The following is a 27,973-nucleotide window of genomic DNA, read 5'->3' on the forward strand; positions in this document are numbered from 1 at the left end:
GAACTTTCCAGGTGAATACTAATTTTTATATATTGTCACTGTTACTCCATTATTGCAATATATTAAACACATCATTTGAAACATTTAATTTATACTGCAATTTGCATAGCATCTGCTAAAATTATAAAAGCGGAAATATTATCTTTTATTTAGTACTTGTATGTGTTCTAGAAATGAAACTCAATTTTATCTCCATGTTAAGGAATGCCAATTCTCCTATAGAATACAGTATAAAATGCCATCTCAGTTGGTCACCACAATAATCTGTTTGATTTTGTTTGTACTGTATTATTTTGTAATATAGTTTACTTCTGTTTTTAAGAAACAGCTTTTGTCCTGAAAGTGTATTTTATATGTATTATAGCAGACATTTAAAATAAAGGAAAGTGGTGCACTGTTCCTTTTGTAAAGCTGAACATTCAAAATTATTTTCATGGAATTTGCCTGTATTTTTCTTGTAATTTTTGTAAATATACCTTGCCTTTTTTGAAGTTATTTCCTCTATTTAATGCAGAGTATTCTCATGTTTAAGTGTCACATCAACCCTTATTTTTGTATCAATAAAAACTAAAATTGACTCTGGTGTGTTTTTTCTTATTTTGGTTTATTTTATCTTTCTCAGCCACATGAATATGTCATAAGTAATTGCCAGAGGGCAGCATTTAATATCTGTGGTGAACATATTCATTGTATTATTCTCTCTGCTTACTCCCACATCGACCTGCTCTGCTGGTACTGCAGTTTCAGAATCACAATGGCTAACTTAAAAACATGCTATGCCAAATGATGCTTTGTGAGTTTGCATTGTATGTATTTATAGTGCAATCTATATGCAATTGGTGGATACTGCATGCATGCAGGCTGTGTTTTCCATATGTGTTTGGTTTTAAATTTAAAGTGATGAGGTGGCTACCCTATTATACTTACATATACACTCTTCTATGTAGGTATTGATCAATGCTAACAGTTTTAATAACATTATGGAGTTGTGTAATTTTACTTCATGAAAATTCATACCACATCATCCTTTTAAACAATGATAATGAAACAAAAATGTAATAATATTGTTTGTGCCATAAGGTATGTTCCTAGACATGATTTCTGATAAAGAGGGTGATATGGTCAACATACAATAAAGAACTGTTCGTATTTTAGGGCCTGCTATACATCCCTTGCCACACATATAAAATCAATTCACTTACCTAGCAATATTTTGGTTTGGTGTCATGTTTTAAAGGGGAAGTATACTGAGTGCTGCTGTAGGCACAGTTCCTTGCCTGCTTGTCTCCTACATGTAAAGTTATTGTGCAGTAGGATCTGTATGCATGAGCTAATTGAGTAGGACAGGGGCACACCCCCTTCCCCCCTCTCAGCTGTATTTAGCACCAAGTGACTGCTGATGTATTTTAAATGTATATGCCTCCTGTGAAGCTGCCACCTCAGGCACATGACCTTGGGTATTAAACAATCTGTCTATACCCCTTTTTCAATGAAAGCTCTGTGTATAGGCTTTTGCTGGATTTATTTTTTTGTCTATGGTTTTTTTTCTTAAGCACTAACCATAACAAATACTGAACTAAAAATTGTGACTTTTCAACTGCCTGCTTCTTGCCAACAACTGTGTGAGAAGGAGAAGTTATTTAATTTAAGAAGGTATTTAATCCTATTGGCAGTATACATGTAAGTTGGTACAGACTGCATATGTTATACAGAACAGGATATATGTTTTTTTTTAAATTGAAAGACTATGCAGAAGTAATTTTAAAACAAGTCCTTTATTGTGCTCTTGTTGAACAAATGCATATACAGCCCCATTAGCAGTGTATCAGAAGGTAACTCCATCAGTGGTAACACAAGGAGGGATCTCTGCTTTAGCAAAGTCACCTTCCACAAGCCTTATGCTTTAGTATGGTCACTAAACTCCTTGGTTACTTCCATTAGCCTTATAAATTACAGAAAGTGTACATTATACTCTCTCGTAGCTCTCTCTATCTCTTCCCAACCTCCCAGATGAAGAATCAACACTCTTGTGGAGCTAATGTGAATAATTATTATCTATCACATCCCATGTGATCAGGGCAATTGACATAATTACTACTATGTTAGCAGTGTCCTTCCCTAGGGAGAAAAATAATTTTGCCTGCATAGACATGTGCTTGGTCCACCCAACCCCATCCACTCCCCAATTATGATTAATCTTCACCCTCTCTTTTTAAGCCAAGCTCATTTTGACCTGACCACTCCCTGTAAGCCTATGCCCCTGATCTATCCAAACAACTCCCTAAGTATGACAAATTTCCACACTCAATCTATCCAAATCATGCCTGACCCAGTCCCTTTTTTGACCTGCTAATTGTGCTTTTCCATCTCAGTGCCACCCTCTGTCACTGGCCCCCTGACTGCAGTACCCCCAGTCTTGCCCTGATGGTGATATCATATGTAATCATTCGCAATAGCTACAAAGCTGTGCTGGTTCTTAGATTGTAAGCTATATGGGGTATGGACTGTAGGTTGGCAGGTTGACTTAGTGACTTCGGTGCAGGGCACCTGAGGTAACAGCCCAGTGGGCCCCAGACACCACAGCCAGACACTGAATAAAGAACCCTACAGTGCCCCACCAAGAACCCTACTCAAAGTAGAGAATGTATCACTGAGAACCACCCTCTGTACATGATCCTATTGCCAGTTTCCTATTTGTGTGCAAACAACATCACCAAGTCCAACAGACCTTAGCTAAGAAAGCAGCTGTTAATGCAACACTATATCAAATCTACTGCGACCCCACTGTCTAACTTTCTACTTACTTTGTCACAATCTGTCCTTCATAAAACCATGCCAACTACTACTCATAATGAATACAGGTCTGTAACTGCCAGACTGGGTTTTTGATAAATTTATTTTAAATATAAGAATATCAGTTTTTCTTCCATTCATAGTTACTATACTGTATAAAAATGAGTCTGGGAAAATCAGAAAAAGCAGCCTGGCTAAAACTGAACCAAGCTCTCTAAGTATCCCATGGTGTATTCCACCTCTATGTAACAGGTAAACGCTCGCACACTCTTCATCTTAAACTTCACCGATTAGCTTGATGCCCAGTGTTTGGAGGATACGGCAACCACCTACATTGTGAAAAATTCATACAAAAATTCATATAATACAAAATTCCATCAATTCCAAGATAGATTTCATAGCTTTAAGTTGTAGGAATTAATTTAAAAAAAATAGTTCATAAGTTCATGATAGCAAACTGTGATTCACTCAGCAAGTTGATACAGTGTTGTAGTCCCAGATAGTGGAAGACAAATATGTTACAATTGAACAAGATTACTTAAAAGACACATAAATAGTTACATTGAAATATGGATACAAAAAAGATTAAAAAGTTACTCTTACCCTACATATAGTTTTGAGATGTAAAAGGTATCACCAAACTTTACATTTCCTACATATAGAAGGGAGAAAATACCTGTCCCTGTGGTTTAGTCAAAGATTATGTTCTTATCTGTAAAGGAAGAAAGTACTTGTTGATAGAACAAAAAAAAAACAAGCCATATTAAATTCTTTGTTTAAGCCCTTAGGGTATCTGGTATGTAAAAGCCAAATCCAATAACACGCACTGTGATGTAATAAATGCTTTTTATCCTGACCCTGTCTGGTTGTTATTTTTTCCAGGATCTGCCATCGGATTTGTGCCACTTGATGTCTATGTGTAAATGTTTGGCTAGCATAGTTTCTTTTTTATACTTCCCTGAATCAATTTTGGATTTTACCTCAGTTTTCAAAGGTATCACAGGGGGCTGGTAATTCCGTATTGTGGATTTATGTTCATTAAGTCTAATCTTAATGGGATGAGTAGTTTGCCCCACATAGGCTAGGCTGCATGGACATTTAATACAGTAAATGATGTCACAACTGTCACATGTAAGAAACCCTTTTAATTTGTGTTTAGAACCATGATGAGGATGCGTAACAGCCAGAGAGAATAGCAAAAAATGAAAAGCCAATACCTTAAACAAATATGGGGTATTCCCAAATTTATTGTAGTGCTCAGACACGTCATGTCAGACGTTTCGGGAAAAAAAACTGCCCTTCCTCAAGTGACAACCCACCATAGATCCCTACATTGCTTATAAACAAATAAATACAGGGCCATCTAGTGTTCAACCACTAAATCGCAAGCAATGACACATTGTATATTATTAACATAGAAACAGTTACAATAATAAATATTACAGATACAGTGTAACCCCAAATTCCACAGACTCATTTCTTGAAAAAATAGTGATAAAAATTTTTCAAAAAGTAAAGTTTTCAAAAATTTCAATCCTCTTGAGTCCAACATTATTAGTTCAAAGTATAGACAGAATTGGTATATATTACGTTATATTAGTAATTTCCAACAGATATGTTAATCGTAATTATGATTAATTGGTATATATTACGTTATATTAGTAATTTCCAACAGATATGTTAATCGTAATTACTAATATAACTAATATATATATATATATATATATATATATATATATATATATATACACTAATATAACCTTGAACTAATAATGGGTTGTCACTTGAGGAAGGGCAGTTGTTTGTCCCGAATCTTCTGAACATGACTCACGTGTCTGGAGCATTACAATAAATTTTGGAATACCCCACATTGCTTTTCATTTTTGCTATACGTATAACTGGCGGTGGAGGAGGCCAGTACAAATACCTTTCCCCATTACCTCGTATTTTTACATATTACCCGAGAGAATGCCATTACAATGACCACGATTTCTGCAAGGAATGTACCAATAGAATGTTTCCGAAAATTGTACTTAGTAAGTTGCTTAGGTTTAATTAATTGTCCAACATTTTTACCTCTCCTTTAGGAAAACAGAGGAGGTATTTGGAACAAGTGGCCATATTTGGGATCTGTTTTCAATATTCAAAACTATCTTGATGAATTTTGGATTATATGAATTTTTGTATGAATTTGTCACAATGTATTGTATTCAATTGATTCCAATCACTTTAATTCGTCTCCCATTAAATGTATCCTCACACTTTGATCCACTATGCTTGTGCCCTGAAACGTTGCACTTCCGTAGTAAAATGTTTTGCAAGGGCTTGCCCTGCAACTACACTCCTTGTGTGCCAGTATTCCACCTGTTACCTTGTTCACTTTGAGAAAACACATTTGTGTTGGCTATTGACTCTGTGCCCCTACTGAGTGAAACTATTAACTCCTCTTTGTATATACACTGTACTAAAGAAAATAACTAGTTAAGCTTCATTGCTCTTATTGATTCATTTATAACCAAATTATTTCCATTTTTCAATGGAGACACGGTCACAACCTGCATCGTATTGACTATGAATTACTTTGAAAAAAATGTGATTAGTCCTTGCATATGATGCAATCAGTTCATCATTGTCATCTTTGCCTACCTGACTCTTTTTTTTTTTAAAAGTGCCTGTCCCATGTAGTTTTAAATGATTTCCTCTTCATACCTATAAACTTCCTTATTTAACCCACAGAGGGTGGTCCTTGACACTTTTACCTTTCCTTTTTAAGGTAATACATTTATACTAATAATAGCATTTTGAATTACAGCAATTTCTGTTGTGTGATTCTGCAGAAAAGTTTATGTCCCAATACTTGCACTGAAGTATTGATCTTGTCAACTGCCTGTTTCTACCACAAAACAACATATCCACAGAATTGTTTACTGATTGTTTCTACCACAATTCGATTAAAACAACATATCCACAATGTTTACATACTACCTGCTGATTGGTTTCTACAGGTGATACGCACTTTAGCAAGCTTTGCCGATATCACATAACCTCTTTTGAACATTAGAAATCTTGAGATGGCCATGAAATGTACAATATTTGCTCCCACACAGTGTGGCATGGTGACAGACGTGAGATTCACATCCTGGCTTTTGTGCTTGATTTAATGTAAAGCCTTTTTTACGTTGAAGCTAAGCTAGGGTTAACTACTGCAGCCTCTTCTTCCTTTAGCAACCGCGCTGTTGCTGTGCAAGCAACTAAATCTGCAAGGTCGAACTGTCTAACATTCAAACAGCTAACAACTAGAATTCGCACAATGGCTGATTGTTCTCTAATAAAGACTTCAACTAAAGCTATACCCACAAACATTGCAGGTCTTATATATAACATTTAAATGAAGCCTTTTGGTGATTTTTCTAATATTGTGTGCCATTTGATTATCACATGAATCACTAATTTTACCACTGAAACATTGGCATTCTAAGTACTAAAGTCCATCCCTTTGGTTTGCATGAAGCACTGTACTTACAACAAGGGTACACATATACGCTATGTAAGATAGGGTGGTGGGCTTAATTTGCAGCCATCCAGAATGACCTCTCTGCGCCAAGCCCTACAAGTTAAGGGATGGGGCTTGATTATGTATACTTGCACTTGCCCCACCTCTCTGATGACATCAGAGGGCACAATTATATAAATTAGCATGGCGACCCAGATTGAATGAGGGTGATGTTATTGCAGGTTAGGGTTGGCTGTGGATTTTTCAACTGGCACATCAATACTTTAGACCTGTGTTCTGTCAGGTGATCAGTGAGTGACACATAGAACACTGCAAAATGGAGACTATAGCTAAAATATGAAAAAAGGGTTATATTTACTCATGTGTATGTGCCAATTTAGATTCCTTGATAGGTCACTTATTACGATATAAATAATCTGCTGTTTAAGTTTTAGTTTAGAACCATATAATTCTTTCGTGCTAGCAGGGTTTGAGGACAAAAGAAGTTTAAAGAAGTAGTTTGCTTAACAGGATAGGTGGGTCTTCTTTTATGCCATAAAAATACTAAAACATGTATTCAGATGTCTGCAATTATTCATTTACTGGTGTTAATTCTAAAAGTTCAAAATCCCTCTTGCCATAGACACCTAGCTCTGATACATTCATGTCCTTCCATTTAATTTTAGAGTTCCACACAAAATAAACTTTATTAAAATTATTATTATTGCCACATCACCTCCATTGTTTATCGCTTGAAGCATTGGCATCCTCCTCTCTCTCTCTCTCTGTGTTGATATTTCTAATTTATTGTTTTGACTCTACTCTATCCTCATTGGCTCCTTCTGCTGGATGACTCAGTTCTCCACACACATACTCCTACCCCCTCCCACACATTGCTCCATTCATAAAGTAATATCAATGCGCAGTGTCTGTGACAAGCAAGCACACTCACATCTTACTTGGATTCCGACAGAGAAAGAAGATAGAGGAGATGACAACAGTAGGCAATGAGATTATGAAGGCAGGGCAAGAAAAGCAGTGAAGAAGAAGCAGAAGAAGAGGAGTACAGGCAGAGTAGGGGAAAGGGTTGGAGAGGGGGCAATGGAGAAAAGAAGGTCTCTAATGGGGGGAGAAGAGATTTGAAATACTTCAAGGAAAGGGAAACATTAGCACAAAAGAGACAATTCCATACGTTGGTGTCCTGGGTCTGTCTGGAAACAACACAGTTTGCTTGTGCTCTTGTCCATTGTTTTCTTTTTCAATTTGAATAGAACTGTACAGTCGAAAAAAAGTCTTGTTTTTTGGTAATCCTGCATATAATTCTCTATGCCATATTAGATATATTAGAAAAGATGTATTTGAAGCACAATTAACTGTGCAGATGATTCTTTGTAGTGTATAGGTAGTCCCTAATACTGTATTATTTTATGGCTAAATCTCTCACACATATAATTGTGCTAACAGGCAATTGGTTTGCAAATATTTAATTGGTGAGATCAGTCTGTCATTTCAGTTTAAAGCAAATTGTGCCTGCTTGTGATTGCGCATGTACATGTTTACAGCTTTGTCGCTATGGATATATGTTAATATTGCAGGGATGCGTAGGGTGCAGTTCTGTTTCTCTGCATGGAATACCATTCTGTGCATTTTTGTGTACATGGGTAAATAATTGTTTTTGTTAAAGTGTTACTGCATAGTGCAGTGTTTGTGTGTGATTCAGTCTGTCAGCGTGTTGTTGTGTACAGTTGTGCGTTTAAATTTTTTCAATATAATTGTTTAAATAGCCCTAACATGTTGGTGAGCTTTCATCTCATTGTTGCTGCCCACCAAGGTATATAAATAACCTTTGTTTCCTGGCATATTTCTGTGTGTTTGTCACTGTTGAAATAGTGTTTTGGCTATTTAGTGTTTTTGAAGGCTGCATAACTATAGCATTCAGCTAGAGATAGCTGTATATGTGTATATAAGTGTTTAGTTTTCCTTTATTGTGTTACTTTAAAGTGTTTCAGTGTGTGTGTATATGCAGCATTAACGTGACTGTTTTATTTATCCTTTAAACCTGCTTGTCTCTCATATGTGCTGGGGTTTCCTTTCTGGAAAGTATTAATTTGTTGGTGATTGTAAAAATTGCTAGTGTAAAGTGAGTGGTAGTGAGGTGCCTCAGTGAGTTAGTACATCTGCCAGTGAGATGGGAGGCTACGAACTTTACATACTGCTACTTATTTTGACAGTAACTGGTAAGTGTTATTTTTTTTTTATTTTAACTGTTTGGGAGTGCTAGTCTGCTTTCTCTCTCTCTCTTTCTGCATCCCTCTCCTTTCTCCCACTTCTCTCCCTTTCACGCCTCTGACGTACTTTGCTCTGTGTTCCTGCTTCCCAGACTCTGACTCTGTTGCCATGGACACTCAATACCTTCCTTTACTGGGATAAATCAACCCTTAATGAAAAGGTCAAAGCAAATTATTTTAATGAATATATTCTGTGTTTTAATTTATGTTTAATATAGATAATTAGTCATATACATTCATTTCTAACTTTATTTTCTGCAAAAGTTTTTAGAAATGTAAACTGTCATCTGTTGCTAAGCCAGCTGTCCCCAATACGACTTTGTACAAAAATAACCTCTTATGGATCCACTAATTTCATCTTTCTTCTCAGAATACATACATAGATGCACATAGACCTTTAGACTGTGTATTGTTTAGGTTAATGGGGTTTTTTATTAAAGGGGAACTGCACCCAAATATTATTTTGCATAATGAAAATGTACAGTACAATTTCCAATATACTGTACATTAGTTAAGGGGATCAGAAAGCAAAAAATTAAAAGATGTCAACTAACTCGGAGTGCTTCTCTGAGCACTTTTGTTATATACATTTGTTTTTTAAGATATGAGCAGTTTTGGGTCAAGCTCTTTTTGGTTGTTGCAGTCACTGAGTCTTGCCATCAAAAATATTATGATTTTGAGGCTTACAGTTTATTGCTTATTTTTCTTTTCATACCCTTTCTTATCCATCTTACATTCTGCTTTGAAAACCTTTGTCACTACTTTGCATGACCCAGAGCTCTGCCCACTGTAGCAACCAGCATCCTTTCAAAAAAAGAAACAATGATTAGAACAAACACAAAAACTCTGACATTCCTACTAATGACACCAACCAATTTCTTCCGGGAAGGGTAAGACATCTTAACTGCACCAGTTGGTGAAAAGGGAGAGCCAGCCCCAATACTAGACTAATACTTCCGTGGCCCCAATCACACCAGCTGCTGTCACTTTCTTGCACTTCCTATCCAGCCACAAAGTGAGATTCTTGAACTTTGTTGCACATGTATAAAATATTTTTTGATTCATTTATAGCTTTGATGAATAGTAATAATATTAAAAATCATTAAAGTAGTGGAAAACTCATGCAATGCTTTCTTTAAAGTGGTTGGATACACATCAGAGGTACCACCAGAGGTTCCTAACAATAGGAATAACACTGCTAAATCTTTCTAAGGGGCACTGTGATATATTCCTGGGATTTAGTAGGATATTCTTTATAACATTGCTATGGAATAAATATATCATTACTATCCCTTTTCTGATCCCTTCCAATACACTTTTGAACAATTTTCCTAAACACTAAAAAAATGTTTATAGAATGAAATTAATGTAATGGACTTACCAAGAAATGCTCTCAGCATAAGTCTGTACTGGCATGTGATACAAGGAAACAAGACACTACTTTGGCTTATGCGCACACAAATGTCCAGCTGGGATCAGTTTAGAAATCCTGGTTTTGATGGGCCTTAAAATACTCTATGAAACTATATAAATTTAAGGTTAGGCCAAAGAAACTGTTTCTATTAATGTGATCCTTTAATTTTAACCCTTGGTTAGTTATTTTGAATAAAAAAAAAATAATTTTATTTTTCTCTGTAATAATATAGCAGTACCTTGTAATCGATCCTAAAATGTAATTCATCATAATTGTGGAGACAAAACAATCCTGTTAGATTTAATTAATGTTTCAATTATTTTTTTAGTAGACTTAAGGTGTGGAGATCCAAATTATGGAAAGACACCTTATCTGGAAAACCCCAGATCTTAAGCATTCTGGGTAGCAGGTTCCATACCTGTACAGGTTTAGACTGTTTTGAACAGAATCCTTTTTCACATATGCAAGTCAGTGCAACCTGAAATCAAATCAATTTCAGATTATTCCTTGCACACTACAGTTAGTCACAAACCATTGATGTAGACCAGACTTACATGTGTTTCATATTAGGGAATTATAACATTGTTCTTAAAGGAATAGTTCAGTGTGAAAATAAAAACTGTGTAAATAGATAGGCTGTGCAAAATAAAAAATGTTTCTAATATAGTTAGTTAGCCAAAAATGTAAACTATAAAGGCTGGAGTGAACAGATGTGTAATAAAACAGCCAGAATCCAACTTCCTGCTTTTCAGCTCTATAACTGTTAGTCAGCGACTTGAAGGTGCGCCACATGGTACATTTCTGTTCAGTGAGTTTGCAATTGATCCTCAGCTTTCAGCTGATTCAAAAGCAACAGATATGACCCGTGTGCCCCCCCCTCAAGTATCTAATTGGTTAATGCCTGGTAGCCAGGGTAACCAGTCAGTGTAAACCAAGAGAGCTGAAAAGCAGGAAGTAGTGTTCTGACTGACATGTTATACATCAAATCACTCCAGCCTTTATACATTACATTTTTGGCTAACTATATTAGAAACACTATTTATTTTGCACAGCCTATCTATTTACCCAGTTTTTATTTCTACACTGAACAATTCATTTAAAGGAACAGTTCAGTGTAAAAATAAAACTTGGATAAATTAATAGGCTGTGCAAAATAAAAAATGTTTGTAATATAGTTTGGCAAAAATGTTATGTATAAAGACTGGTGTATAAAGACTGGAGTGAGTGGATGTCTAACATAACAGAACACTACTTCCTGCTTTTCAGATCTCTAACTCTGAGTTAGTCAGCAACTTGAAGGGGGACCACATGGGACATATATGTTCAGTGAGTTTGCAATTGATCCTCAGCATTCAGCTCTGATTCAAAAGCAACAATTATGACCCACGTGCCCCCCCCCCCCTTAAGTCACTGATTGGTTACTGCTTGGTCACCAGGGTAACAAGTCAGTGGAAACCAGAGCTGAAAAGCAGGAAGTTGTGTTCTACTCTGTTCTGCAACATCCAGCATTTATAGATTACATTTTTGCCTAACTATATTAGAAACATTTTTTATTTTGCACAGCCTATCCATTTACCCAGTTTTTATTTTTACACTGAATTTTTTTAATACCTTCAGAAGGTGCTTTGCATATTAAAGAATGAATTAGTAAATTAATTGTTTATTTCATGCATGCTACATGATTAGGACCATTTAACAGAATCCAATAAAGGTTGTCACTTCATGGAGTTTACGAACAAAATATTTATTTTCTTTTTGCAGTGGTGGAAGGACACTGCCCACCTAAAATCACATGTATCCTGAAGAAGAGAGAGATGTGCACTCCTGGTGGCTATGACTGTGGCCCTTGTAGGTCTCCATACATGGAGACAGCAAGTGGGAAATGTATATTAAAAGGTATACCCTTCATAGGGGTTTCAAATAATATACTTTTCCTTATTGTACTGAATCTGTCCCATTATGCATAAATTGCTGGAATCAAATAATATCATTGCATTGGAACAAACAAAGTGCTGGGTAAATTAAAGGGACTGTATACACCTAATTCACAATGTTTTGGTTTACTCTTCCTGTCTTTCTAGGAAACAGGTCGAAGTTTACTGGCCCTGATGCAATAATTGACTTTCTGCAAAACATGTTGAACTCTATGAATGAAGGTATGCTACTTAGCACTATAGTTTTGACGTATATGCAACATATGTTTAAAATATATGTGAACACTTCTCATGAGATTCACAGTATAAATATGGATCCAGGAATCCAGCTATGCAGTAACAACAGTAGGGAAAACCAACAGTCCAATCTGCTAACCTTTACATTGCTTTTCTGGCACTAAAAGTCTATACGTATAGTAATGGTCTATGGAGGCAAGGCTAGTACTGTCACTCTTTGTTTTGTGCCTATGGAGTATGTCAATGTCATACCTGTGTGTGAATGTGTAAAAGATGACGAAACGCTGCTTTTTTGTGTTTGCAGCTATGCTGATTTTAACTCACAATCTATTAATTTCTTATTTTTGTTTCCCAAAGCCGGTCTTGCAGCTCCTAGTAGCACAGTTAACCCAGCTGCACCCATTTTTACATCTCCCTCCTTACAACCTGTATTTCGCAAAAATTCCACTATGATGGATACCAGGAAACTTACTTCTACAACTTCTCCTGCACGTGAAAAAAATGCAAACGTTAATCGGAGAAACAAGTCTGTCAACAAGAGCCTTTCACTAAGTAAATAATGTCCCATTGCTTTTTATTTATTGCAGTTATTTTTGTTTTTTTTAAAGCCAACTCAAATACATCATCTATGGAAAGGGATCACAGACCAATAATGTATTAGAGCTAACTGACAGTGAACATAGAGTGACAGATTACATTTAGAATGTTTCTTCTTTCCATGTATTGAACCTTACATTGTTTTTTTATAAAAAAAATTCCATTGTAGTTTCCTTTTAGACATCCACTATACTTTATTTTGTTATAGTAAACATCTCACTGTTATAACAGATACATTATCACAATTTCAAATCTGAGACTTGTTAAATCAATGAGAAATTATACTTTAGACAGAATATACACACACACCTAACAATGTGCAATATATGCAACATTTATCAGTATATTGTATTTTTTTTATACACAGCTTTGATTGTAATCTGCAGCCTGACTGGGGTCTCAGGAATACTTGTTGTTGGACTATGCTGGTATCGGTGAGTCTGCTTATCAGGTACTACCATGCTCTTATTATAAGACAGAGAGATCTTGCTTGTTAAGATCAAGAGGCAGAGGAACAGCATTCACAGTTAAGATGGAAGAGACTACTCGCACAATTAATCAGATCACTAGATGTATCTCTGACCCACAATTGTCTGGGCAGATTCCTCCCCCTTTTCTCACTGGTTCACTGAACCCATAACCACCGTTAGTTTCTCAAAATCACCCCAAGACGTTTTGGTGTACATTAACCCTGTCTAGAGATTTATGGAAATGGTGAAGAGAGACAAGCAACTGGTTTAATCATGAGCCAATATGGGAAATGTAATAAAAGCTGCAAAGTTTGCTACAGGTTTAATCACATATTGCAACCAATCAGCAGGGATCATTTGCTGGTCACCTGTTTAAAAGCAAACATTATTTGTTGCTATGGGTCACTTCACCTGGGCAAATGTAATGCCTTTTACTACATATTTGGATAGTGTGCTACTGACAGGGTGCCACATTGTATGCTTCATGCTGGCTTCTACTACTTGTAACCTGTTCTGTAAGGTTGACATCAAAATCAGTATAAATTAGGAGAACACACACACACTAAAGGTGAGACACCAATTTAAAAGAGATGACATATAAGCTTTGCTAATAATAGAATAAAATACACAATAGGAACATTTTTAAATTAAAAAAAGTATAAAAAGTGCCCATACAAAGGTGAATAATTTTTTTTAGAAAGTGCTGTTTTAGTACACTTTAGACACTTAGCTGTGGATTATATAATGAATAAAGTACCCCCTCTTGTAAAATATAAGGAGTTTGATGACCATATACAGGTCGCGGAATGTCGTAATATTTTGCCAAAGGGTTACTTTATTTATTATAATACACAGGTTTTAGTGAGTCATGTGACAGAAATGACATCACTAAGCCATACCTCCCAACGATCCTGTTTTTCGCGGGACAGTCACGATTTTGACAGCTCAACCCGTAGTCCCATATTGTTACTGTTACTGAAATGTACGGATTTTCTCTTTGATGTCCTGCACTGAACAGCCAGAAAAGGATACAATGTTTCTAAAGCTTAATTGGCTTTTGGCAGAGAGCCCAGAATATGTGGTAGGTGTGGTAGACACATTTGTAATAATTTAAGATAAGCAAAGGAATAAATGTAACAATGTATGATAAGCAGGTCTCTTGAGGAAACTGACTTGCAGTTTAAAGGGCAATTCTTCATTAGCAAAACTGTAATAACACATTTAAACCACAGAAATGTGTTCAAACTTTCATAACCTGCTATATTTTGTAAAATGAACATGGTAATTAGGGGGTGTCACCACAAAATGGGCATGATCAAAAAAATTTGCCTTGCGGAAAATCTTTTTGTACCTCTTTCTATTTCCAAAATGTTGGGAGGTATGACTAAGCTCCGACTATAACTGATGGCATCATTAAAGGAATTGTTCAGTGTAAAAATAAAAACTGGGTAAATAGACAGGCTGTGCAAAATAAAAAATATTTCTAATATAGTTATTAGCCAAAAATGTAATGTATAAAGGCTGGAGTGATTTGATGTCGAACATGTCAGTCAGAACACTACTTCCTGCTTTTCAGCTCTCTTGGTTTCCACTGACTGGTTACCAGGCAGTAACCAATCAGAGACTTGAGGGGGGGGCACATGGGTCATATCTGTTGCTTTTGAATCTGAGCTGAATGCTGAGAATCAATTGCAAACTCACTGAACAGATATGTACCATGTGGCCCCCCTTCAAGTCGCTGACTAACTCAGAGTTATAGAGCTGAAAAGCAGGAAGTTGTATTCTGGCTGTTTTATTAGACATCTGTTCACTCCAGCCTTCATAGTTTACATTTTTGGCTAACTAACTATATTAGAAACATTTTTTATTTTGCACAGCCTATTTACAGTTTTTATTTTCACACTGAACTATTCCTTTAAGCATTGTTTATAAGGAAATAATTTACAGGATATTCATAGCTCTTCTGTATATCAGAATATCAGAGCTGACACACACCTCTAGAGGACACTTGTACTGTATTGGCAACCTGTGCTACTCTTATATCTTGGGTGGATTCTGAGAATTGCAATTTAGCAAATTTTTTGCTAACTTATTAACAAACCCTTACCTTTCTTTAGTTTACAGAAGGAAGTGCAGCTGGCACAAAAAATAGCATACACCTCATGCTCAGACCGTCACCAGCACATTTGCAATAGGGTGAGAAAAAGCTATTGCTTATGTTTATGAATTCATTATTCCTTGAAAAGTATATTCTTGATGGGTGGGTGAGCATTAGTGTGATACAGTTATATAGATATAGTGTGGTATTTAAAATATTAATTTTTTTTGTTTTGAGAATCACCATCCCTGGCAATTAGGCAGTGGTGTGAATAGAAGATATGAAGCGGAGTAGGAAATACCTTTAAAAATTCACAAAAATATCTGCTCTGTTTGGATTTGTGGTTAGATTAATTTAAATGAACGTTGTACAAGGGTCTGCATGTATTTGAAAAGTACTTCTTGAAGATAAATAAATTGTCCACAAATATGTGGTTGGATACAGAACGGAGTGCAGTCACACCCCAGATTCAAGTGGTTTTAGAACAAGCAATAAGGTGCAGCTTAATGCTAATGATATAAAGGAAAATGCACAATTGGGCTGAATTTGGGGGGTCATGCCTATAAGCTAGCTTTCTATAGTGAATATATATTGTGTTATAGGATTATAAATGTAATATTACTTTTGAAATAATTCTGTTATAATACTAATGTATTTTCTCTTCCCATCTTCTTTTTGTTTCTAATGCCACATTCCAATCACCTTTACATTATTTCAACACCCCACCCTAACTTATTCATCTCAGTCTGCTGGTCACATTTCCCATTACATTCAACAGTATCAAACCAAGAAACAGCAGCTTCAGGCACAGGAAAGGTGAGTGATCATCGCACCCCACATCTGTAGTGCAGGGGCTATGGAATATGAAACATCTGTCAGTGTAGGTGCAACAAAAGTACTGCAATATTTTTCAACATCTTAGGCCTATATACTAGGACCCTCATTGAATTCATGCAGGGAGCATCAAGACATTTATATCTAAGATGCTAACAAAACTGATTTATTGTCTAAACTATTGTTCTATTGCTACAGGTCATCAGTGCATCCTTATAAGCAGCTCTCCACTGACTCTGAACCGGACACTGACGATTGTTCTATCTATGAATGTCCAGGATTAGCTCCGGTTTGTATATCTTGTATATAGATAAGATTTCCAATTCATTGTCTTCTGTGCATGTCACAAATACATGTCTATTTTTTTTTTTTAAAAGCAAAATATTTACCCTTTTATGCCATTGACTCCAAGGAGGAAACAATAACTCACTTGGCTACTAAAAACATGATGGGCAAAATGTCAGCAATTGCTTTAAGTACCGTTGCCCTAACAAACGTAAGAAAAAAACAATCCTGTATGTGCTTATAAGAGAACTTACCTATTTACACTAACTGTGAATGTATAATCACGCATAATACTCCTCAGTGATGAAATATATAGTGAATAAAGTACCCCCTTTTGTAAAATATAGGGATATTATAAGTTACCGAGAAGTTTCATGACCATATAAAAACACGAGGCCGAGTGCTTTTATACAGGTCATGGAACTCCGAGGTAACTTCTAATATCCTCATATTTTACAACTGGGGGTACTTTATTTATTATAATACACAAATTTCAATGAGTCATGTGACAGAAATGACATCAGAACTCACCGTTTATAACTGATGACATCAGAACTCACCGTTTATAAGGATATAATTTACAGGATATTCATGGCTTTTGTGTATTATAACAGCTTATATTCAATGATCCATTACTAAAGAGTTTTCAAATAGCCCCCCAACTACTGAGGAAAAATATTTATTATAGGTATATATGGCTTCTGAGATATAGTCACTCCCTCATAGCATACTTGAACAAGATACTGTATAGATAAGCAGTGCTTTTAGTTATTTGTAATTGCTATTCAAGGAGTTGCTTTCTCTTGCTGTTCATTGCAACAGGCAATTGTGACTCATACCCAGCCCAAAACATAAGTGCAGGTGCTGCAGGTTTTGTGACTGCCTTCAAATCACTTGTTACAACCTATTTAAATATCCATTCACAAATCAGTCACAAACACATTTACCCATACTCTGAACTTATTTTGTTTTGCCCCAACAGACAGGAGAAATGGAAGTTCACAACCCACTCTTTGATCCAGTAAGGACTTCACAGTGATGCTATCTGCAGTAGATTCCTGCAACTTGGATTATTGTGCACACTCAGTTTTTTTTTTTTCTTTAAATGCATGTATTCTCATTTTTACATTGTGTCTCTTTACTGAAAAATAAAGTATTGCTTCAACATCTTATATTATTCCATGAGTCTGGAATAACAAGAAAATGTACTTTTGTTAAAAACAGGAACTAAGCCCTGAACAAATGTTATATTTACAAGCCTCATATTTTATGTTTCAGAACTTTATAGTCTTTAAATAGGTAATTCACCCCGGCAGCCATAAAAAGACACTAAGGGGCACATTTACTTAGCTCGAGTGAAGGATTAGAAGGAAAAAAAACTTTGAATTTTTTTTTGGCTACTTCGACTTTCGAATCGAACTAAAAATCGTTTGACTATTCGACCATTCGATAGACGAAGTACTGTCTCTTTAAAAAAAACTTCGACCACCTTAAACCTACCGAGCACCAATGTTAGCCTATGGGGAAGGTCCCCCATAGGCTTTCCTAGCAATTTGTGATCAAAGGAAAATGCTTCAATCAAATGAATTGCGGTAAATCCTTTGACTTCGAAGTCGAAGGATTTAACTACGATGGTCGAATACCGAGGGTTAATTAACCCTCGATATTCGACCCATAGTAAATGTGCACCCTAATTTTTTTTTATGGCTTCTCTTTATATTCAGGCTCTTTTCCATTCATCTTCCAGTCTCTCATTCAAATTGCTAGGGTAAATTGGTCCATAGCCACCAGGGATCTGCTGAAATTCCAAACTGGAGAGCAGCTCAACAACCATAATCAATCAGATGAGTGCAGACATGAATTGAGTTGGCAGCATCATGCAAAGGCCTTGAAGCAAGAGTATGAAGGATGGGCAAGATCGCGATGGTCTATGGAGACTAGGGATGCATCAAATCCACTATTTTGGGTTCGGCCAAACCCCTGAATCCTTCATGAAAGATTCGGCCGAATAACGAACCAACTCCAGACTGTAATTTGCATATGCAAATTAGGGCAGGGGGAAAAAAAGCAGAGTGTGGCTAAACATTTTTTACTTGCTTGTTTTATGAAGAAAAGTCACTATTTTACAGATTCGGCCGAAACCTGCTGTAAAAGGCAGAATCCTGGATTTTGTGCATCCCTAATGGAGACTTTAGTGCCACATAATTTCCATTGGAGTTACTATATCAGTAAGAAACATCACCTCTATTGCTGCATTATGATTCCAGTAAAATGCGAATAAATGTCTGCTGCAGGTAAGCAGGTCTGATAGATATGTACACGTTCAGTCCTCCCTGGATAGAATATAGTTAGAAGCCAAAACAAAAAAAGTTAAGTGTTTAGAAAGGATACAAGAACCATGTAGATAATAAAACAGCAGGCATTAGATCCTTTTTGCTACAGTGGAACAGTACTGGATCACTCTGTACACGTCTAAATCAAGTCATTAGTCTGTACAGGGGAGGATATATACAATTGATAACAGGAATCCAACTGGGCCTTGGGTACAGTTTATGATTTATGATTAAATCACTGTTTGCAATGGTTTTGTAAGGGTGGATAATATTCTGTGGTGTTTGTTCTTTTTTTGTTAATTCTGCACAATCGTGTAATCTGAACTACTTTACTAGTGCTATACTGAATTTTTGGATATTTTACTTTTAAGTGCCAGACATATATTTACATTTGCATTAAATTAATTTCTGTGATTTAAAATGCTTTTAAAGGAGGTGATTGCGTGTTTTGGTTTGCCGAGCAGTTTCATCCTTTTCCTTAGATTCTATCCGGTCTCTCCTACATAAAGCCCAAAAATGGGACTAGAATACAATGTTATGTTACATGAGAGCTTTAATTACACCTTGAAACATCTGTGTATATCACAGTGTGACATTTTAACAATTGTAGTTTCTAGTCACCTGTATCTAACCAAGATCTTCAATACCATGTGATCTACTTATTTACAAAAAGCCAATGTTCATTGCCCATCCCCCTCTTCTATATCAAATGCCACCCTAACAGACACTCACCTGTTTCTCCAAGTGATTCCAGTCTAATAGCCCTAAAGTTAGCAAAGTGGAGATGGAATTGGGCCATAATTGGAGTTACACTTTTAAAGGACCAGTAACATCAAAAAATAAAATTGTTTTAATTTAAAGTAATACAAATATAATGCAGTGTTGCCGTGCACTGGTAAAACTGGTGTGTCTTCAGAAACACTACTATTGTTAATATAAATAAGCATATAAGCTCTGTAGAACAATGTTATCTGTTCTCCATTACTTCTCCTGTGCCATATAGCCTTTTTTTCAATTTACGCCATTGCTACTCAGCAGTTTGTTTATATGAACTATAGTAGTGTTTCTGAAGCAAACTGATCAGTTTTACCAGAGCAGGGCAACACAACATGATATTTTCATTACTTTAAAATGCTATGTTGGAGTTCCTGTTCCTTTAAGAGAAGGGACATAGTAAAGTGGGGACTGAAAACATGTAAACTAGATGGAGAACATCTTTTCAAGAATCTGCAGCTTGATGGAAACCAAGGGGATCCAAACAACTGCAGTCAAGTTGGCGCTGACTAGTCAGATCTGATTCAGCAAGTTGAGCCGTTTTCAAGATCACTCAATACCTGGCTAACACTGAACCCGATTTACGGACACAAAAAACAGTTTTTATGACCAGAATATACTTTAATCAATGGATGCTTATAAAATACAATTAGCAGGTCATGATTGATCTAAATACATCTTTAACTTAAATAAGAAATAGCAGATGTCATCTCTCACAGCAATGCCCTAACTTTGTCCACACAGATTCTTTAAAAAGTCTTGCAATTGACAAAAAGAATGATTTAATACTTACACACTGCCTTGTCCATAGAAGTGGCAGACAAAGTAGATAAAATAGTGCTTTCAGTTTAGTAAGGATCTTTATATATAAAACACATAAAAAAAAAAAAACACACGTTAAGAGGAGCCACATTTGTAATGGTATTTCCATTGTGGATACCTATTTCCTTCAAATGTACATTTAGATGCAATCTGCTACAACAAAAGCATTTTCATGTCCCACAAAATAAAGAGACGGTGTATATGAAACAGGCAATGTGCGGACTATAGCTTTCTAAGGTGCTAGAATTTTGCAATATCCATTATTTAGAAGAGAATAGTATCAAAAGCAAGCATTAAAAAGACTGAATTTTACTTCAAAAGTTTTGTATTGTGCGGTTTGTATGAAAATTTTCCTAGAAACTACAGAGTATTGGCTAGCTGGCTAGCTGCTGAAAGCACTAAACATCCTTTAGAATAGGACGTCAGCCAGTCTCCATCTTGCTCTTAGGCAGACAGCCGGCCCCTCAGCTAATGTTGCCACCTGGCTGGTATTTTACCGGCATAGCCGGTAAAAAAAAAATGATGGTTGCTAATGTTATTAATAGGGAAAAAAGATAAATATATAGGAAGGCCGGTATTTTTTTCCAAAAAAGGTGGCAACCCTACCCCGAGCAGAGCTGACCAAGAACTGCAATACTTCTTTCCATGTTAGAGGAAAGAGCTGGATACCCACATCTTACTTTGCTTCTGGGGAATAGTTAGGATACTTACACCAGTCATTTGTAAAACAGACATGAATCAGAAGATCTACAAAAAGATCCCCCAATAAAGGCAACATGTTTCTAGCACACAATTTTAATTGGAGACTTCTATTTATTATTACTTACACACATATATAAAAAATGCCAAAATAAATATTGCAAAACAATTACTGTTGTGCCAGTGGTGATTAGAGCGGCGTTGCACCAGTGCATATACAATGGGGAAAAAAAAATCTAAGATTTTAACAACTATCCAGTGTGCCCTACTTACTATCAGAATAGCATGGCAGACTACAGCTGGCCATAGAACTGTACTGTTAACCTAACTACACCATCTACCAGACTTGCCATTGTGAGGAATATTACAGTTTCTTCTCAACTGTATCTATAATCTATAATGGGTCTATAATCCTGAAAACAGATGGAGTAAAAACACTAGTATCTAACAACATGCCACAGCAGGTTATCTGAAACCCTTACTGCGGAGGTTAAAACTTACAGCACTACAGTGGTCCAAAGCAGAGAATGGGGGGGGGGGGCAGTGAGGAGGAAGATCTATGGTAGATGCTTTTCAAAATATTTATGAAAGCCCTGGATACATAATACAAAATAATTTAAATGCTGCAGTTGGTACCAAACCGTTTGTCCTGCAGAGCTTGGCATAGTGAGCTCCAGACTGCACAATTACCCTGGAACATAGAGTGAAGGAAAATATCAGGTCTATAGTTCACTCATTTACCCCCTTACATTTCCAGCATAAAAAAAAGATTTAAAGTAGTTATGTATATAACATATGTATAATCTGCAGACATCCGGATAGAAAAAAACCTCAGATTATGATGCTGTGTAAGAACCAAAATGTAAGAGAAAAAAAAAAATTTGTTTCAGGAGTAGGGAATGTAATTTTATGTCTAGTGCTTACTTCCTATTCCTACACCTATGCCAGTATGAAAAGTTCAAACTCCAAATAAGAATAAAATTATAATCACTTACCTGAGCATGGGGGGCAGGGGAAACTAATATCATTTGTATATAAACAGGATATTCTGTAACGGAACATCTTAAAATCAGTGTATTTTTAGGGAGCATTTCAAGAGAATATTCTCCCATCTTGCTCCATGATAGTTATCAGTTACTGTTGCCACCTGCCAAAAACCATAACTAAAGTGTGACTAAAAAAAAATGGGGATGTAAGGGATTCTGTCATGATTTTTATGATGTAGCCCCATGTTAGATTTCACAATTAAATAGATTTAAAAAAAAAAAAAAAATCTGTTTGCTCTTTCAAACACAAAGTAACTAACGTGCTGCGGTTTTTATATATTTGTAACTTTCAAGAACAGTTAAACATTGTCTGTCTGTCCTAAATTGTGCTACTGGTTCGGATTACATGAAGCATGTAAGGATACAATGCTGTTGTAGTCAGCCCTCCCTCCACCAAGACCCCAGTACCTGCAAGTGCATATTAGATTAATACACATCTAAAGGAGACTCACAGAGGTGCAAGGCATTATGGAAAAAGTAACGAGTCTTGGCTGGAGGAAAGTATTACATCACTGCTACATCAGTTAGCAGTGCAGGGAACAGCAAATGAGATATACTCCTACATTCAGCAATTACATCTGCAAATAAATATCACTCAACATTATTATTAAAATAAGTTCTTTAGAAATTTGCTTTTATAATGCAAAATTGTTTTGTACGAGTTTACAAGCCTTTTAACAAGCATTTGGGAGATGGCACATTAAAATGCTCTAATAAACAGCAATGTTTTTGAGAAACGGGCAGGTACAGAACCCCATGCCAGCAAGACCCATGTGAGGGACTGATACAGAATGCAGTCGTCCCAATTAAAAGCAAATTCAGATTTGACCAGGATGCTGCTGTACTGAAATAAAGTGTTTTTGCACATTTTTCAGAATGTGGAAGATCTCTTTCGTAATACTAACCGAATTCCTCTGCAATGCTTTCCTCAAAAGGCCTCAAGAGAAAAGAACATATTTTAGGGCTATAGCACACTATGGGACATATTTATCAAGGGTCAAATTTGAATTTGTGGGAGTTTTTTTTTTTTTTAAACTCGCAAACTCCTATGAACTCTAAATTTCACCAATCGAAATTTGTTAAAAAAAAATTTAATTTTCAAAAATCTGGTGAATAGGATTGACCCAAAAACTCGAATTAGATTCAAGTCTTTTCTCGAAAAAAAACCTAAAATGTCAGGAAGGCAGCAAGCAACTGAAAATTGATCCCAGGATGTCTCCCATTGACTAAAACAACAATTTAGTATGTTTTAGGTGGTGAATAGTCAAATTTGAGTTCTTAAAAGGGCCAGAGTATAATAAATCTCAAATATCTAATTCAAATTTTTTTTTTTTCGAATTTGACAGTTTTGGCCATAAAAAAACTCTCAAATTTAAATTCTGTTTTTCCAATTTGAACCTTGATAAATCCGCCCATATGTACTTTAATCAAAATGTCAGTGAAACCAACTGCGAAGGATCACTTCTCTTACCATTGATGATCCAAAATACTGCCACAATTCTGAGCAATAATGCTGGGTGCAGGGTTACCAGCAGCACATTCCATCAACATCCATACAAATAAAGAATGTATAACAAGCACTTAGCTGCCAAGTTAACCAGCAGATCAGAAAAAAAACATCTGTATAAAAATGTAAAATAGACAGTAAATTCTTTGCTGGATATTCAAGCAAATACACGAATAGTTGCATCAAACCGTTACAAAAAAGCGAAGAAAGTACTTTAGTCGGAGTAATTTTTGACAGATAATGCTGAGAGGTATTTCACCCTGAATGACAAGAACAGGTTGGCAAGGAGGGATGGGAAAACAATCCAAAATTACATATTAACAAAACAAAGAAGGAAGGCAAAAATTGCCTCTCTCAATGGCTACGTGCAGCCACAGTGAAAGTCTGTGTCTTGCAGAGAAGTCAGACTTCGACCAATGCACACAACGTGATACCATGAATCACAGTGATCACACTGAACCCAGCTGACTGTCTCTTCCTGTGGAAGGCAGCATGAACGCCAAGCACAAGGCTCTGCACTGGACACTGTGTGGGTCACCACAGGAGGAGGGATGGGGTGCTTCCTTGGACGTCCACGTGGTTTCCTTAGAGAAAGAAAATGGAGATTGCATTGAAGAAGCACTTACTGATTCTTCCAATATTTTTTCTTTTAAAAACCATGCCTAAAAACACAAATTTACTCTTTTATCTTCTGCCTAATGCTGCTATTGCACCAAAATCTTGGGTATTATTCGACAATTCATGGACTACCAATAATTAAAGATCACATTGTACTGAATTGGTTGGTTATTGGTGCAGAATTTTACCATCCATGAGAACCTTAAAGGAACAGTAACACCAAAAAAATGTAAGTGTTTTAAAGTAATTAAATTATGTACTGTTGCTCTGAACTGGTAAAACTGGCGTGTTTGCTTTAGAAACACTACTATAGTTTATATAAACAAGTTGCTGTGTAGCCATGGGGGAAGCCATTCAAAGTTGAAAGAGCAGAACAGGCACAGGTTTGCATAGCAAGTAACAAATGAGCACTATAGAATGTTTCTATTGTCTATGTAACCTGTGCCTTTTCTCCTTTTTCTTCAGACTGAATGGCTGCCCCCAGGAGTACACAGCAGATCAGTTATATAAATTATAGTAGTCTTTCTGAAGCAAAAAACGGTTTTACTAGTGCAACAGTACATTATAATTTAATTACTTAAATGTTTTTGGCATTTCAGTTCCTTGTGTAAGACATAAGGGCCAGCCTATATGTTCCACTATGGAAAGAATGATGAGACATACGAGATAGAGTTAGTGAGAATCAAAAAAAGGTGAACAGTAGCTACAGTACTAGAAATTAGATAACTTCCTTTGGAAAATCACAATTTGATTGAAACAATTCTTAATACCTTCCTGTCTGCTCATGATGAACCATTTTCTTCTCTTCTTTCTTTCTCCCTCTTTTCCTCTTCTTCATGTCTCCTACTTCTGCCTGCCCATCTTCTTCATCCTCTTCTAATTCACAAAGTACTTGATGCTGTGCTTTTCTCCGGCTGTGCCTTCTCTCAACCCCTGTGCGAGAGGGTAAAGGAAGGTCTGGTGTGGTTGGTTTGGTTAACTCCACTGCTCCTCCAATGAGCCCAATGCCCTGCATCCTTTCACGTTTCATCTTACTAATGCTGCCAATAGAGTTCAGTATAACAGTGGCTCCAGTAGTGTAGTGAGGTGACCCACCTCGCCCACCACTAAGTCTCTGTGTGGCTAAAACTGGGGTAAACCCAGGAAAAGAGGACCGAGCACGTGGGGAAGTGATAGCAGAAAAGTCCAGGGGACGAACTCTAACACGCTGGAAGAGGAAGTATGTGTCAGAAGATGATTGACAAGGGGAAACATCTGATTTCTCTTGGAAACGGAGGAGGTCACCATCTGAAAGTTCCAATCTCTGTCCTCGCAAAAGATGAACATCATTGATGTATATACCTGTTGATAAGAAAATAAATTATACTTAAAATCATGATCAACCTGAATAGAAAGGTGTGGGGATCAGCTTGATTACTGGGTATCATTAAGGCTGTAGGGGAAAGCTGTCTTCATAAAAGCCTTCGAGGAATGGCAAAGGGGTGAGGAAAATTATTGTTTGCGGTCGAATTGCTGGTTCACTAGGAAGAAGCTAGTCCATATTCTGCAGCTGTATTATCAACTAAATATAACCCATTCTATTGATGAACTGACCCCAGTATCCTTTCATCTGCTATATGGTCCACAGACCTTAGCTGCTACCCATCACTCCATGATTATACCCAGCTGTAATTGCCTCAACCGTCCAAATCAGAGCTTTGCATATGCTTGTCAATGTCACTAGTTTGTGCAAAAACTATACATGTGCAAAGCTGTTAAAAGGGATCTAAATTCAAAAACAGAATGATGTAAAACCACGAGCACTGCTCTGAGCACTTTTGCAATTTGAATTTTCCATTTTAGCTTATACTGCTGCAGAATGCATATGTAGCTTAGTTTGAGTTATCTGCCCACCATATGACAAAGCCACACCAGTTGCAGTCCCTGACTTCTTAGCTTTCCCCCACTGTATGTATAGAATCAAATGCTCCTACCCACTTTTATAAAAAGTGTTCCACTATGACAGAAAGGTTGTAGAAGGGCTTTGTATAGTTTTTCCCCCCATCTGGGTACTTTTTCAATCTCACCATAGATAACTTTTATGATAACACTGCCCATAAGACTATGCATTGGCTACTGTGGAAGCAGCAAGGATGTAGTTCTATGTGGGCATGCAGATGCCATAAAACAAAAAAAGCCACTGCTGGTCTCTGAATCTAGAGAACCAGCATCTCTAAGCTTTGAGCCCAGGTCCATTACTGCAGCAAAAAGGTGGTAATCTTTTTATAGGGAAAATGTTCTAACTTAACTGAAAAAAAGGAGCAGCAGTTATAGCTAGGACTGTGACTTTGTGTTAAGGAAGAGAAAATACTGGCTTGATGCCATGGGCACACAGACTGAAGGCTCCGGCTGCTTTCAGCCTACGTATATATTTGCAGATATATAGAGAAGCAGATCTGCCCCATTAATTTTAATATGATCAGCCCGGTGGCCATACACAGGCAGATTAAAGCTACCAATATAAGTCCTTTAGACCGATATGGCAGCTTGTCTGCGAGTATTCCCAGTTGATAGGTCAAAAATTAGCCAGATATTGATCAGGCAGGTTGATTTTTTTTGGTGATCGAGGACCGCATTGGTTGATGAGGTCCTCCTCCCGTCTGTGCCCATTTCCTTCATTGTAATCTGCTTGTTTGGTTTGATTTGTTCTTTTTACTACTTTATTTAATCTGAATTAGTTGTAGGTTTGGAAATTGCAACAAACAACTACGGCCAGCATGAGAAATCACGGTTCACAGATAAGGGTGAAGAAATCTGGACGTGTCCTAAACTATTGTGACAAAATACTCACCAAAGTTAGTGCAGCTTTCCAAGTTAACCTTCCAGTCACCGGAGAGCTCGCGCTCCGCATGTATTTCCGCATGGACAGCTGGTTTTCCAGGGAGGGGAACATCACACAAGTCATGGCGGGCTCCCAGCCGGTAGATGCAGCACGGGGAGTCTGGTAGGAAAGTATACAGATCTCTGGAAGCTGAGCTATTTGTGTTTAGGCTGGACTGTCCTGGGCTTAAGCCCATGCGCAGAAGCTGGAAACAGGGCTGTACCTGTGTGAGTACAACTTCTGAGCCTACCATGGCAGCCTGCCAATGTTCTGAGCAGCCCACCTCTTCCCCCACTGCCTTACCCGTGTCTCTTAGCCACAATCAACAATGGCCCTGATAATCTATAGGCCCCGTCTAAAGATACGTACAGCTTATTTATAGGTTTTGCTGAAGCTCCCACCAGTACTAAAAAGCAGCCCTAAAGCTCGCACAGAAGAGCCATGTCAACTAATTGTCTCAGCAACACAACGCCCTTGGGCAACACAGTTAACACTGACTCGACTCTGTAAACCTCAACATAATTCCCAGCTCCCCTCAGTATTGCAGTATTGCTACTTCAAATCAACCCCCACAAATCAATTACTTCCGTGTGAGACGCAATAAGATGGGGGAGATTGAGTGCGTGACGTCACGATGCTTGCCAAGCCGCCGCTACCAGCTGAGCCCAAGTCTGACCGGGACCACGGCGGGAAATCAGAGGAAGGAAGCGCGCCTTTGAAATTTGGCGCGTTAGCCCATAGATTGACACCCACCTCCTTGAAACTACGCCTACAAAGGAACTGTTTCGCTATAAACTACTATACCTAGCCGACAAAAGCCTCGCACGCAGAATTCTGATTGGTTACAGCTCTCGGCGCCCATTTTTTTTAC

General features: G+C 37.0%; 2 protein-coding genes across 2 annotated transcripts; one reads left to right on the plus strand and one right to left on the minus strand.

Annotated features, from left to right (window-relative positions):
* The first annotated feature begins 4,605 nt into the window (after positions 1-4,605).
* Positions 4,606-17,612, plus strand: npdc1.2.L (neural proliferation, differentiation and control, 1, gene 2 L homeolog). The gene is made up of 9 exons (XM_041572905.1): positions 4,606-8,523; positions 11,750-11,884; positions 12,070-12,144; positions 12,517-12,711; positions 13,124-13,190; positions 15,344-15,422; positions 16,070-16,140; positions 16,357-16,447; positions 17,426-17,612. Exons 1-9 carry the CDS (start codon positions 8,475-8,477, stop codon positions 17,480-17,482), a joined length of 819 nt encoding a protein of 272 aa, XP_041428839.1. The 5' UTR covers positions 4,606-8,474; the 3' UTR covers positions 17,483-17,612.
* A 2,538-nt stretch (positions 17,613-20,150) lies between these two features.
* tcf19.L (transcription factor 19 L homeolog) lies at positions 20,151-27,952 on the minus strand. Its single transcript, XM_018230171.2, has 3 exons — positions 27,073-27,952; positions 25,013-25,583; positions 20,151-24,208 (listed from the first exon to the last, which is right to left on the minus strand). The coding sequence occupies exons 1-3, from the start codon at positions 27,353-27,355 to the stop codon at positions 23,986-23,988; spliced, it is 1,077 nt and encodes a 358-aa protein (XP_018085660.1). The 5' UTR covers positions 27,356-27,952; the 3' UTR covers positions 20,151-23,985.
* Between the last annotated feature and the right edge of the window lie 21 nt (positions 27,953-27,973).

The sequence above is a fragment of the Xenopus laevis genome, chromosome 8L (genome assembly GCF_017654675.1).
Source record: "Xenopus laevis strain J_2021 chromosome 8L, Xenopus_laevis_v10.1, whole genome shotgun sequence".
Taxonomy (NCBI): Eukaryota; Metazoa; Chordata; class Amphibia; order Anura; family Pipidae; genus Xenopus; species Xenopus laevis.